Genomic DNA, 13,351 nt, shown 5'->3' with positions numbered 1-13,351 from the left:
AGCGGCCAATGTGCGCATGTGCGTGAGATCAGGAAGTAAACTTTCCCTCGTTTTCAGTTTCGTTTGCCGTGTTGCCATCAAATTTTTGAAAACCTTTTTAGAAGATGGCAAAAAAGAAAAAAGACAAGGAGTATCGTACTTTTCAGCAGGACATAAGGACATAAATGCGGCACCGTTTTTTCTCTCGCTTTGGAGAGTCAACAAACGTAATCTATTAATCCCACTTCAGCGTGATTGCAAGGTTTTGACTATGAAAAGGACAACAAGAATGGAGGATTTATTCAAGTCCTTCAATGAGTTCGCTAAAGAAAAAAATCTACCAATGGATAAAGTTGTTATGGTGTGCATTGATGGTGCTCCGTGCATAAGTTTCTCAACGCCTGCATTAAGCTTAACCCCACCAAGTATCAACCAGTCTACAAAGCCATCAGCAAAACCATGCAGCACCAGAAGTCTCATTAATGCTAAGAAATACTCATCATTGATTAGCAACAGCATCACAATGTGATTAAAAAGAAGTCAGACACTTCTTGTATTTAAACATGTTGAAATTATATAAAATGCACACATTACTTGTATGTTTAGTTTTAAACGTATTATATGGCTCTCTCGGAATTACATTTAAAAATATGTGGCGTTCATGGCTCTCTCAGCCAAAAAAGGTTCCCGACCCCTGCACTACGGCAACACTCAAGAGCCGTATGTGGCTCTAGAGCCACAGGTTGCTGACCGCTGTCATGGACAGATATAAGACACGAGAGCGTCAGTTTAGATTTTCATAATTTTTTATATCTGAATTTGATGCATAAATGAGATTATCTAAAAACCAAATATTTATATAGGCAATTATGCTGGAACAGAAGCAAACGTGACTTTATATTTACTCAGAAATACTTTAATTGCAACAGCTGTTTCAAACCTGTCCGTACGGCTGTAATGCCCACAAGCTATTTCATGAAGGTGAACATAACGCTATGGTTTGACATACACTTCTGGCCAAAAAGAATGTTCTCTGGTCAGATGAGACAAAAGTAGAGCTTTTTGGAACAGGGCATCAACATAGAGTTTACAGGGGGAAAAAAAGCCCCTCAAAGGAAAGAACATGGTCCCCACAGTCAAACATGGTGGAGGTTCCCTGATGTTTTGGGGTTGCTTTACTGCCTCTGGCACTGGACTGCTTGACCGTGTGCATGGCATTACGAACTCTGAAGACTACCAACAAATTTTGCAACATAATCTAGGGCCTAGTGTGAGAAAGCTGGGTCTCCCTGAGAGATCATGGGTCTTTCAACAGGACAGTGATCTAAACACACTTCAAAAAGCACTAGAAAATGGTTTGAGAGAAAGCACTGGAGACTTCTAAAGTGGCCAGCAATGAGTCCAGACCTGAATCCCATAGATCACCTGCGGAGAGATCTGAAAATGGCAGTTTAGAGAAGGCACCCTTCAAATGTCAGAGACCTGGAGCAGTTTGCCAACAAAGAATGGTCTAAAATTCCAGCAGAGATTTGTAAGAAACTCATTGATGGATACCGGAAGCGGTTGTTTGCAGTTATTTTATCTAAAAGTTGTGCTACCAAGTATTAGGCTGAGGGTGCCAATACTTCCAGCCCATTTTTTGGAGTTTTGTGTAAAATAATAATGATAATTTTTTTTTTTTTCATTCTATTTTGTGTTTTTTCATTGCAAGCAAAATAAACGAAGACATTAATACCAAAGCATTTGTAATTGCAATCATTTTCTGGGAGAAATTGAGCATTATCTGACAGAATTGCAAGGGTGCCAATATTTTTGGCCAGCAGTGTATCTGGGGGAAAATAAAAAAAAACACACACAAAAAAAAAAACAATTACGTTACCCGCTCATAAAAAGTTTTTTATTTTTTTTTATTTATTTATTTTTATTCAATTTTAATTTACATTCTATTTTACTTCGCCACATAGCAGAAAGAATGAGCCTACATTCTGACGTCATCGCATTGACACACCCACTACACTTTCGTGACACTTCCGCAAACTTTTGTTTTTTTTTCCACTCCCTGTCCTTAGTTTTGGTCGGACTTTTCATCAAAGCTCTCAATCACAAAAAAATATCCTTTTATAAAATGAGTGATATAAAGCTAAACGACGCAAATCAAGTGGGGGACAACGCGGAGGAAACAGACTGGGCGGCGGCCAAAGCGTTTTTCGAACAACTTAAAACAAACAAACCCAGACCGGTATGTACAGTAGTGGGGACTCGAGCTCTATTAGTTTTTCCTGTTTGTAATATCATGGCACGGGGAGTGCTTAAAAGTGAATAGTAGAAAAATGCTTCTACTGGTGCTATAAGATTATTATGACTTGTGTCTGCCTCTCTCCAGCCCAAACCCAGGTTTGCTGTCACCATCGCAGTGTCCTCCAGGACCCTCTTCAACATGGTGGCAGAGAGGCAGATCTATGAGCAGGAAGGAGTGGAAAGCTACGTTGCCTATCAAATGGAGCACGAGAATGAACCTTTCAAGCCGGGACCTGCTTTTCCGTTCGTCAAGGTAAGCTGCTGTTTGACAGCAAGCCTCCCAAGGGTACCTGCTTGCAGGGTATGGTGCTTGAAATGCCTTACTTTGTCGCACAACTTTTTATTGACATTTCTTTGTAGACTGGACATACCCAAAGTCTTTTGGGATAGGTTTCTCCTCAAACGTGAGTGCACTAAGACAAGCAGTATACTCAATGGATGGATGGCATCAAAGTAAATAGTGTTGCCATCTTAAAACCTTTATTGACTATACACAAAATTTTAAGTAATTGTATAGTCAGTACATTGAAAACAATAAAGCACTGTCTTTGATGACCCAAATATAGCTTTTTTTTTTTTTTTTTTTTTTTTTTAAATAATATTGCAAGTAGTGCTGCAACGATTAATCGATTAACTCGAGTATTCGATTTTCGATTTTTTTCAAATATTAGAATTGAATTTTATTGCTTCGAGTATTTGTTTAATTAAAGTGGTGTTGTAATGGTTTATTTTGAAAGTGTTTGCATTTAGGTTTATTAATCAGGGTGGATACATTGCCCTTTGGTGTGCCTCATTTCACATGGCCGAACCCAACTGCTCCCTGTTAAGACCAACTTAAGCTAAGTTTTTGTTTGAGCTAATGTTTTTTATGCATTCATGATTTTGTTTATAGGCATATTTAGCCGTTTTAATGTGTGAATATGTCTGAAGCATTTGTTAAGAGCATTGTAAAAAAAATAATTTTATAGCATTTAAGCTAGCTGACTTTTGCTATGTAAGTTAGCCAATTGTTCTTTTGTTGTACATAGCTCCTCATTTTTTTTTAACACCGTTTGAGGGTCAGCTCAGGTATTTTAATTTTTCATGTTCCTTATCCGATTACTTGATTATTCGAACTAACTAGTTAATCGATTACTCAACTACTAAAATAATCAATAGCTGCAGCCCTAATTGCATGTTCTGGTGGACTGATATGTAGAGAATCAGGTTGCCAGGCTGTGAATGCCCCCTCACAAAAATTCACTAACAGGCTTCCAGTAACCTAATATCACCCTGCAATTTAAAGTCCGCCCCTGTCATCAAAGCATACAACAGTGGAAGTTTGAATGACGACACTAGAGTTGTATTGTCAATTAACTACAGATAAACCAAAATTGGTTTTTCAGGACCGATACCGATTATTAGTATTTAGAGGGGCCGATAACCCATTTTTGGACCCGATATTCATTTGCACCATAAGTGTAAAAATTGGCGTAAAAAAATTGGATAATGCAAACACTGAACTTCATTGAAATGCCTAAAGCATGTTTATTGAATCACACAAACAGAAATTAATAGCTCCAGAAGTGCCTGAATTTCCTAGACTAAGAAACATCTCTTATAAAGTTGAGTAAAAGGTAAAAAGCCCTCATGACCTTGTCTAAGTATCCTTGAGCAAGATATTAAACCCCATGTTGCTCCTGGTGCTGTGTCACCAGCAGGTAGATCAGGATATAGTGTGAAGCGCTTTGAGGGCCTTAAAAAGGTTGAAAGGTACAACATAAGTGTAACTCCATTTATCATTACCATTTAACCAATCCAGGGTGAATACTAGTGTCGAAGACAGCAGTCAGGAGAGAGAGGCGCAGCTGCATTTAAGTTGAAATGACCCAGTTTTAAATTAATTTTTTTCATATCGGCCAGTCGGATTAAAAAAAAAAAGGCTGATACCGATATCAGTCAAATCTTCAAGTATCGGCGCTGTTAAACGGCCCAGTTGATCATCGGATCATCTCTAGAATTAACCATTAGGTCGTCCATACTAGTGCTGCAACGATTAATCGATTAACTCGAGTAATTCGTTTAGAAAAAAAGATTCAGATCTAATTTTGCTGTTTCAAGTATTCCTTTAATAGAACTGGCGTTGTACTGTATTGGCCCGAATATAAGACGGTGTTTTTTGCATTGAAATAAGATTGAAAAAGAGGGGGTCGTCTTATAGTCGCAGTCTAGGCATTATACCTATTCACGACGCTAGATGGCACCAGATATCATTGAAGCGATGTTCTGTCATGACAGATCTCAGCCACGCTCCCCATTCACGACGCTAGATGGTGCCAGGTATCATCGAAGCGATGTTCTTTCATGACAGATCTCGGCTACTCTGAAGTTTAACCAGTTTGCATTATTTTATTGCATTGTTTGTCCTTATTCAGATTTGTTTCAAGACTACAGTTACAGTTAGACGTCACTTTGATGGTTAATGCAGTTATTGCAATTTTGTTGTTTTATCACAATAGATTGGTTTATTTACATTTCAAAAACCAGAAGCCATTAATTTACGAATGTGATTGCACTTTAGTTTACATATTTAAATGTTCAGATATTAAGATTTGAATGAGGCAAAATAACATGCTTTTTCTCTCAAATATATTGTTATAATCATTTGTTTCGGATGTAATGTAATTATTTTCTGTATAAAAATTAATTTGGTTTTTAAAAAGTCTTTTTTCAAACTTCAGTCTTGAAAAAGAGGGGGTCGTCTTATAATCAGGGCCGTCTTATATTCGGGCCAATACGGTAATTGTTTGTTTCGAAAGTGTTTGCATTTAATTTTATTGATTTGGGTGGATACACTGCCCTCGAGTGGCAACAGTGAATATGACATAACTAGTTTCACATGGCTGAATCCAGCTGCTCCCTGTTAAGTTTTTGTTTGAGCTAAAGTTTTTTTAATGCATTCGTAATTTAGTTTATAGGTATATTTAGCCGTTTTTGTGGGAATATGTGTTTGAACAATTTGTTAAGAGCATTGTAAAAAAAAAAAATAAATAAATAAATAAAAAAGCTAGTTGACATTTGTTATGCAAGTTAGCCAATTGTTCTTTTGTTGTACTCAAATTCTCTTTTATTTTTTATATACCGTTTGATGCTAAAATCAGGTATTTTAATTTTTTATGATCCTAATCTGATTACTGGATTATTCGAACTAACTAGCTCATAGATTAATCAACTACTAAAATAATCGATAGCTGCAGCCCTAGTCCATACATGTTCGAGTTAAAATGATGGCTGCACTTGGATCATGGTGTACATCAATGTCATGTCTGTAACTTGGTGTTGTCTTGCTAAAGCACATTTTTGAAATGTGTTGTAACTTGTGTAACATCCGGAAGTTGCGTATGCTGTAGATTATAGCAACCAGGCTAACGGGTAGTGATTATTCACCTGTGAGTTAAAACATTCCTTCTCAAGGTCTAACGCAGGGTAAATGTGCAGAAAAAAAGGTTCTACTGGGACTTAAGTTAAAATTTGTTTGTAAAGTGAGGAGGGGTGAAATATATATATTTCAGGGCTCCGGACTAACATTTTTTAAAATGAGCACAGTGGCCCCTAACTTAAAATTTTAGGGGCGCAAGCAGTAGACTCAGGGGCGCACAAAGTACATCAACATGCAAAGTTTTCCTCTAATTTTCACTGTTTAACCGATAAATACTTTTATAATAAATGCATAAAACTGCAAACTTATGAATCTTTATTTTATTTTCTGTAAGGTTTGACATCAACCAGTATACTGCTTTGAGATTAGGTTTACATGGGAATTTTTTTTTAGGGAGACCCAGCTGTAGTGGCGCCGTTAGGCCTATTTCAAGCCCACTTAAATAATTTGGTGTTATTTTTATTTATTTTTTTAAATGTTACAAAAATGCTGAAATATTCACTATGAAGTTGAAGAATAACTTAAATATGATCATAAATCTTTCAGTTTCCCCTCACTTCATAGAGTAAGGTAGAGAGCCCCTTCAGTGCGTCATTATCCAATTCGTTCCACTTGTTTATATAGAGAATGGCCACATCACTGAAAATCCACTTGTTAGCATTAGCATTTAGCGTGGCGAGCGTCATATTATATTCTTGGGCAACATGTTTTTTTACATACAGTTCGTGGCATCTAGGTAAGTACAATTAATTGTACAATTAATTGAAAATAATGTGCTGTTTTTCTGCTGAGTGTGCATTATTATCATAACTAAGTTGGCGTTGCCTTGTATACTCTACAATATACATATTTTTATATATTTTATTATTATTATTATTGTCAAAATTAGTCACTTGCCCTAAACTTTTCTTGAATGACGTATCCATGAACCTTGTGTGTACCAAGTAACTTGGAATTGTAGTCATTTTTTCCCTGTTGTTCTTCTGTATTAAAAATTAGACTGAAAAGACAACAATTATAATAATTATAATAATGATTAATTATCAGTCTTTGTTCGCTTTTTGTGAAGTTTTGTGCCTGTACGCTACATTCACTTACATCCTGGTCATCTCCTGGGGGCTAAGCCCCCCTAGTTCTTAAAACCTAGAGACCTTAAACCCCTTCCCACATGTGGAGTGTTCCATTCATGACCAAAAAAATAAATATATGTACAGTATATGAAAAAGAAGTTTAAAAAAGCAGAATCTAACACTCCCTTCACTGAGTCGGACTTATTCCCTCCTTCGGCCTCCTTCGACAGTGGTGTCAGCGCCATGTATCCAGTGCCTGCGGGTTTGTTGGAAAGAAAGTACAGTGATACCTCAGCTCACGAACATAATTGGTTCCCAGAAAGTGTGTGTAAGGCGAAAAGTTCGTCTTCCGAACATTTATTTCCCATAAGAAACCATTAAAATGAGAATAATCCGTTCCCAGGTCCCCATAATACATAATTTTCTACTAAATAAGCCTTAAAACTACACAAAAATATACCGTATTTTATGTATAATAAATGTGCTATTGTATTATAATTAAAGAAATAAACTGTACTGTAGAATAAAGTCGTTTTATTTACCTTTGTGATGGTAGTTGATGGCTTGATGGAATGGATGGGAGGAGGAGGGAGGGAGGGAGTTACTGTTTGGAAGGAGAGTGTTACCGGCAAAGTGCGCAGTTAGCGTAGACTCCAGTGCTGTGCCCCACACATGCTTTTGGTTGTTAATAAAAGTGCCCACAAAAAGCCATCCGACGCCTCTGGGTGTTTGTATGCACGCCGCCACCTTTCTGGAGAGGAAATCGGGCGAACCGAAGACAAGCGACGACAACGAGCCAACGTGACTTGCCGGTCCACTTCTCACAACGGTGGGAAGCTGAAAGCACCGCCAATTACCAGTCGAGGGCGAATTGGTAACACGAGTCACCTTCCATAATGACTGTAGGTAACTCTTTTTCGGTCCCATAATAGCAAAAGTACACTCAATATGGTCCAAAATGTCTATCAAACACAAACCACGTCCGCACTCAACGAAAGTGAGGGGACGAACTGGGACGCTGTGAGCGTGCGTCAGCTTCTCGTGGCGCTGTTCGACCGCGTGGTTTGGTTCGTCTGGCGAAAACTAGTTCGTCAGCAGAGACTATATGCTCGCGAATTTAATGTTCTTGAGGCGAAAAGTTCGTGAGCTTAAGCGTTCGTGAGCTGAGGTATCACTGTAGTCACTTATTTGAGCGCCTTGAAAGGTGGAAAAGCGCTATATAAGTATAACACCATTTACCATTTATTGTCCTTTTCGCCATTGTTCGCAAGTCCTGTCAAGTTTTCCCGCTACCCCAATTATAATCCGTCCACCTTCTTTTTCTTCTGTTGAATTTTCCCTTGGCAAACTAGCTCGTTACATTACCGCCAACTAGTGGAGTTGTCAGAAACAAAAACAAACAACCAAACAAAAACCTGCAGTAGATGAAAAAAATAGGGGTACTGGCTCTAATTTTAGTCGCAAAATGGCATTTGGTCACAGTCTGGAGCCCTGTATATATATTTTTTAATAGTCCCTTTGAATCTCAATTTTTCATATTGCAAACACACTGCCGTGAACTTCTTTAAGAAACTGGCCATCGATTTTCCCACTCTACTACGATGCGCAGGCACTGATGACGGTCAACGCTCGACTGAGGGAGCTTTACCCAGACAGCGAGGAGTTGTTCGATATTGTTCTCATGACTAACAATCATGCCCAAGTGGGAGTGCGCCTCATCAACAGCATCAATCACTACGGTATGCTAACTTTTGATTTGATGTAGAGCAGTCTTAATTTTCTAACAAGTTTTAAATGCGACTTTTGTTTCCTCTAGATTTGACCATCGAAAGATTCTGTATGACTGGAGGGAAAAGTCCAATAGGCTACTTGAAAGCCTACATGACCAATTTGTATCTCTCTAAGGATGCTGAGAAGGTCACAGAGGCCATTGACGAAGGCATGTGATTTAATTAAACGGCATGAGTGCCTATTTTTGAGTATATATGCATATATATGTACACTCACCGGCCACTTTATTAGGTACACCTGTCCAACTGCTCGTTAACACTTAATTTCTAATCAGCCAATCACATGGCGGCAACTCAGTGCATTTAGGCATGTAGTCATGGTGTAAGACAATCTCCTGCAGTTCAAACCGAGCATCAGTATGGGGAAAAAAGGTGATTTGAGTGACTTTGAACGTGGCATGGTTGTTGGTGCCAGAAGGGCTGGTCTGAGTATTTCAGAAACTGCTGATCTACTGGGATTTTCACGCACAACCATCTCTAGGGTTTACAGAGAATAGTCCGAAAAAGAAAAAATATCCTGTGAGCGGCAGGTTTGTGGGCGGAAATGCCTTGTTGATGCCAGAGGTCAGAGGAGAATAGCCAGACTGGTTCAAGCTGATAGAAAGGCAACCGTGACTCAACCACCCGTTACAACCAAGGTAGGCAGAAGAGCATCTCTGAACGCACAGTACGTCGAACTTTGAGGCAGATGGGCTACAGCAGCAGAAGACCACGCCGGGTGGCACTCCTTTCAGCGAAGAACAGGAAACTGAGGCTACAATTTCCACAAGCTCATTGAAATTGGACAATAGAAGATTGGAAAAACGTTGCCTGGTCTCGATTTCTGCTGTGACATTCGGATGGTAGGGTCAGAATTTGGCGTCAACAACTTGAAAGCATGCATCCATCCTGCCTTGTATCAACGGTTCAGGCTGGTGGTGGTGGTGTAATGGTGTGGGGAATATTTTCTTGGCACTCTTTGGGCCCCTTGGTACCAATTGAGCATCGTTGGAACGCCACAGCCTACCTGAGTATTGTTGCTGACCATGTCCATCCCTTTATGACCACAATGTACCCAACTTCTGATGGCTACTTTCAGCAGGATAATGCGTCATGTCAAAAAGCTGGAATCATCTCAGACTGGTTTCTTGAAGATGACAATGAATTCACTGTACTCAAATGGCCTCTACAGTCACCAGATCTCAATCCAATAGAGCATCTTTGGGATGTGGTGGAACGGGAGATTCGCATCATGGATGTGCAGCCGACAAATCTGCACCAACTGTGTGATGCCATCATGTCAATATGGACCAAACTCTCTGAGGAATGCTTACAGCTCCTTGTTGAATCTATGCCACGAAGAATTGAGGCAGTTCTGAAGGCAAAAGGGGGTCCAACCCATTACTAGCATTGTGTAAAGTGGCCGGTGAGTGTATATCATAATGGTATTGACGGGACACGGGGTGCAGGGCCGATTAATAGGGGGGCCTATCTCCTTTTAAGCTGAGCAAGTGGAAACACAAAGCGCTTTTAACGTCAAAAATTCTTGTGAATAAAAGTGTAAATCCCTCAATTCTTTATAGATATGGACATAAAACAGTCTCGATTCTTGGTTAAAAGCAAAAAAACGGGCAGTTAGCATTTATTTTAAGTAAATACTGTATGTCGAATGTGTTGTTCATGTTTAAGTCACTGTGGCACCGCCTTCCCACAACAAAGAGTTTTTTACGTTGAAATTCTTGTGAATAAATGCTTAAATCCCTGGATTCTTTATAGATATGGATGTAAAACAGTCTTGGTCCTTGGTTAAAAGCAAAAAAAAAAAAAAAAAACGGGCAGTCTAGTTTATTTTAAGTAAATATGTCAGATGTGCTGCTCGTCTTTAAGTCGCTGTGGCACCGCCTTACCACAGCAAAGAGCTTTTTATGTTGAAATTCTTGTGAATACATGCTTAAATTCCTGAATTCTTTATAGATATGGACGTAAAACAGTCTTGATTCTTGGTTAAAAGCAAAAAAAACCTGCCGGTATTATTTATGTTACGTAAATATGTCGAATGTGCTGCTCGTCTTTAAGTCAGTGGTGCCACCTTACCACAACAAAGAGCTTTTTACGTTAAAATTTTTGTGCATAAATGCTTAAATCTCTGAATTCTTTATAAATATGGACGTGAAATAGTCTCAATTCTTTGTTAAAAGAGCAAAGAACCGGGCAGATAGCATTTATTTTATGCAAATATTGCGAACTATGAAGCCAGTGCCGTAGCCGTTAATTTCTCCCATTGATTTTTTTTTCACAACATTTCAAAATGCATGCATGGTACGAAAAATATAATAATTGCCTTGAATCCTCGAACAAATCACTCCTTAGACAATCCTTCCTGTTTGTATGCGGTAGAGCTTTCGTACTTTTATCCTAAATCTGGCATTGAACTGCTGCATGTGTCACTGCGAATAACTGCAGCGGATTGTGGGATGGGCCCCCAGCTTAAAGGCGTTGCGCAGTGGCTGGCGGAATTGACCCGTCAATACAATTATGAAGTCTATGATATATATATATTTTTATTATTTCTACTTTAGGCATTGCCGCGGCCACAATGTTCATGCCTGAGAAGGAGAACGAGCTTTGCGACAATCAACTTAGGGTGGCTTTCGATGGCGACGCCGTCCTCTTCTCGGATGAGTCCGAGATCATCGTTAAGCAAAGTGGCTTGGACAGCTTTTTTGAACATGAGAAGAAGTTTGAGAACAAACCGCTTGCTCAGGTACCTGCGTCGGTTCTTAAAGTGCTCTCCTTCTGTATTGTGCTTCTTTGTTTCCAGCCCCGTATATGGATTTAAAAAATAATAATTAATGGGATTTGACAGAATACTTTGATGTGTTTGTCGCTTAATTTGGAATTCACTGAGATCATTTGTGTTGGCCTATGAAATTCAAACTATATTAGCTGTGAGACTGCTTTTTACACCAGTATGTTTTTGAATCTGCCTCATAAGGCCAAATCGCCGGCCTGTGATATCGTTTTTCTGTCCCCTGATTGGCTGGTAGAACAAGACAAGTTCAACTTGGTAAAACACGTCAGTAGCGATTTGAAAAAATAAAAATATTTAATAATCAGCATCTCTGGTAAGTACGCTTTACTATGTTCTTATGTTATTTTTTCAGATAAATTTGAAATCTGAACTGCACCAGATTTTGTACAGTGCATAGTTCATGTTTTGTTTAGCATTGATAGCTTTCTATACAGTTACTGAGTCGTAGTTTTTTTTTTTTTTTTCAATTGGAATTCATTGTGTTCACCCACCATAAACTCAAGTGAGTATTTTGCTTCCATGTGTTCTATGAAACGCAAGTTATGTCAAATAACGCAATGCTTGTGACATCTTTAGGGCCCTCTGAAATGCTTCCTGGAGGCTTTGGGGAAACTCCAGAGAAAATTCTACGTCAAGAACGAGCGTTTGAATTGTCCAATCAGAACCTACCTGGTCACCGCACGTAGCGCCGCCAGCTCAGGGGCTCGAGTGCTGAAGACCCTCCGGAGCTGGGGCCTGGAGGTGGACGAGGCTCTCTTCCTGGCCGGAGCCCCCAAAGGGCCACTGCTAGAGAAGATAAAACCACACATCTACTTTGACGACCAGATGTTTCACATCGAGGGGGCCAAAGAACTGGGCACCATTTCCGCCCATGTCCCCTACGGAATTGGACAGAAGTACCACAAGGGCAAACTCATCGAGGAGCCCAAAAAGGAGTAAACTGCAAAAGGGGAAAAAGGTTGAAATATTGAATTTGTACTACACTATTATGCTTGTGATCATTTTGCTGGAGACTTTTGCTAGGTATTATGTATTTTTTAAAATAACTTTTGAAAATGCATCACTGTATATTTTTAGAACAAGAGCTTCACTAGCCACTACAGTTTCACAAAATCTTGTAGCATGTCGTACTGAAAGTCCTTTTATTTTGTAGATTTTTGCTACTCCATTCATCCTGAATGATGACATATAATATTAAATAAAGCATAGGTATTAAAAGGTAAACACACATGCTAACTGTTTGGTAATAATGTTGCTCATTTGTTTGTTGTTTAAATATATTTTTGAAGTATTTGTTATTTAGCTTGTCTGCTCACTCTAAGAGGCCCTGGTTTTAAATGTTGGAAGATCTTTTTGTGTTTGCGTGTTGCCGCTGTACTTCTGCAAGTTTCCTTGTGGTACTCTAGCTTCTGACCACATCCCCCTAAATATGTTATTTGATTGATGAACCTGAAATGACCTGTAATGGGCTAGTGACCAATCCAGGGTGAAATAGTCTCAAGATCATCTGCAACTCTGCGAGGTTAAGAGGCAGAGAAAACAGATGGATAGTTGATCTTTTACAATTTACAACACTGAACCTGTTTGTCTTCATTACTTGTTTTGCTTTACATGCACACTCCTAACTTTTGCAGTCAGACTGTGCGTTTATACTGTTGCCCATTTCTATTTTATGTTAATGTGTGTGTGACAGTAAGGCAAGAATGTGTTTTACATAACACGAATATCAAGATGAATTTGCTACTCTACATTGAACAGATTTTACTTGTCAGCACTTACACAAGTAGACTTTTAGGGTTGTTTTTACCTCATTACGGTTACATAAAAGTAACTAGTAATTTTATTTAGTCATTAAAAGAAAAATACATTTTGTTTTGCATCTTTGAAATAAACAGTCAATTTTATTATTTCACTTTGTGTTTTCTGCATTACACTATTTACCTTGTTTTTCCCTTTATGTTACTGGCTTTGTTTGCCTTTCATTTATTGCTTGGCTTAACATTCC

At 38.8% G+C, this 13,351-nt stretch overlaps 1 protein-coding gene across 1 annotated transcript; it reads left to right on the top strand.

The window, feature by feature from the left end:
- Window positions 1-1,995: 1,995 nt before the first annotated feature.
- LOC130908049 (cytosolic 5'-nucleotidase 1A-like) lies at window positions 1,996-13,269 on the top strand. Its single transcript, XM_057823656.1, has 6 exons — window positions 1,996-2,218; window positions 2,363-2,530; window positions 8,375-8,504; window positions 8,582-8,704; window positions 11,114-11,298; window positions 11,923-13,269. The coding sequence occupies exons 1-6, from the start codon at window positions 2,105-2,107 to the stop codon at window positions 12,283-12,285; spliced, it is 1,083 nt and encodes a 360-aa protein (XP_057679639.1). The 5' UTR covers window positions 1,996-2,104; the 3' UTR covers window positions 12,286-13,269.
- Window positions 13,270-13,351: the final 82 nt, after the last annotated feature.

This window comes from Corythoichthys intestinalis, chromosome 19 (genome assembly GCF_030265065.1).
Source record: "Corythoichthys intestinalis isolate RoL2023-P3 chromosome 19, ASM3026506v1, whole genome shotgun sequence".
NCBI lineage: Eukaryota > Metazoa > Chordata > Actinopteri > Syngnathiformes > Syngnathidae > Corythoichthys > Corythoichthys intestinalis.
Note: the sequence above shows the minus strand (reverse complement) of the source record. Positions and strands in the feature narration are given on the sequence as shown.

Excerpts from the sequence above, each read along its gene's own strand:
- LOC130908049 (XM_057823656.1), top strand. The coding sequence starts at position 2,105 with ATGAGTGATATAAAGCTAAACGACGCAAATCAAGTGGGGGACAACGCG. Across the intron at positions 2,219-2,362 it reads AAACAAACAAACCCAGACCG|CCCAAACCCAGGTTTGCTGT; the intron begins GTATGTACAGTA and ends GCCTCTCTCCAG. Across the intron at positions 8,705-11,113 it reads CACAGAGGCCATTGACGAAG|GCATTGCCGCGGCCACAATG; the intron begins GCATGTGATTTA and ends TTTCTACTTTAG.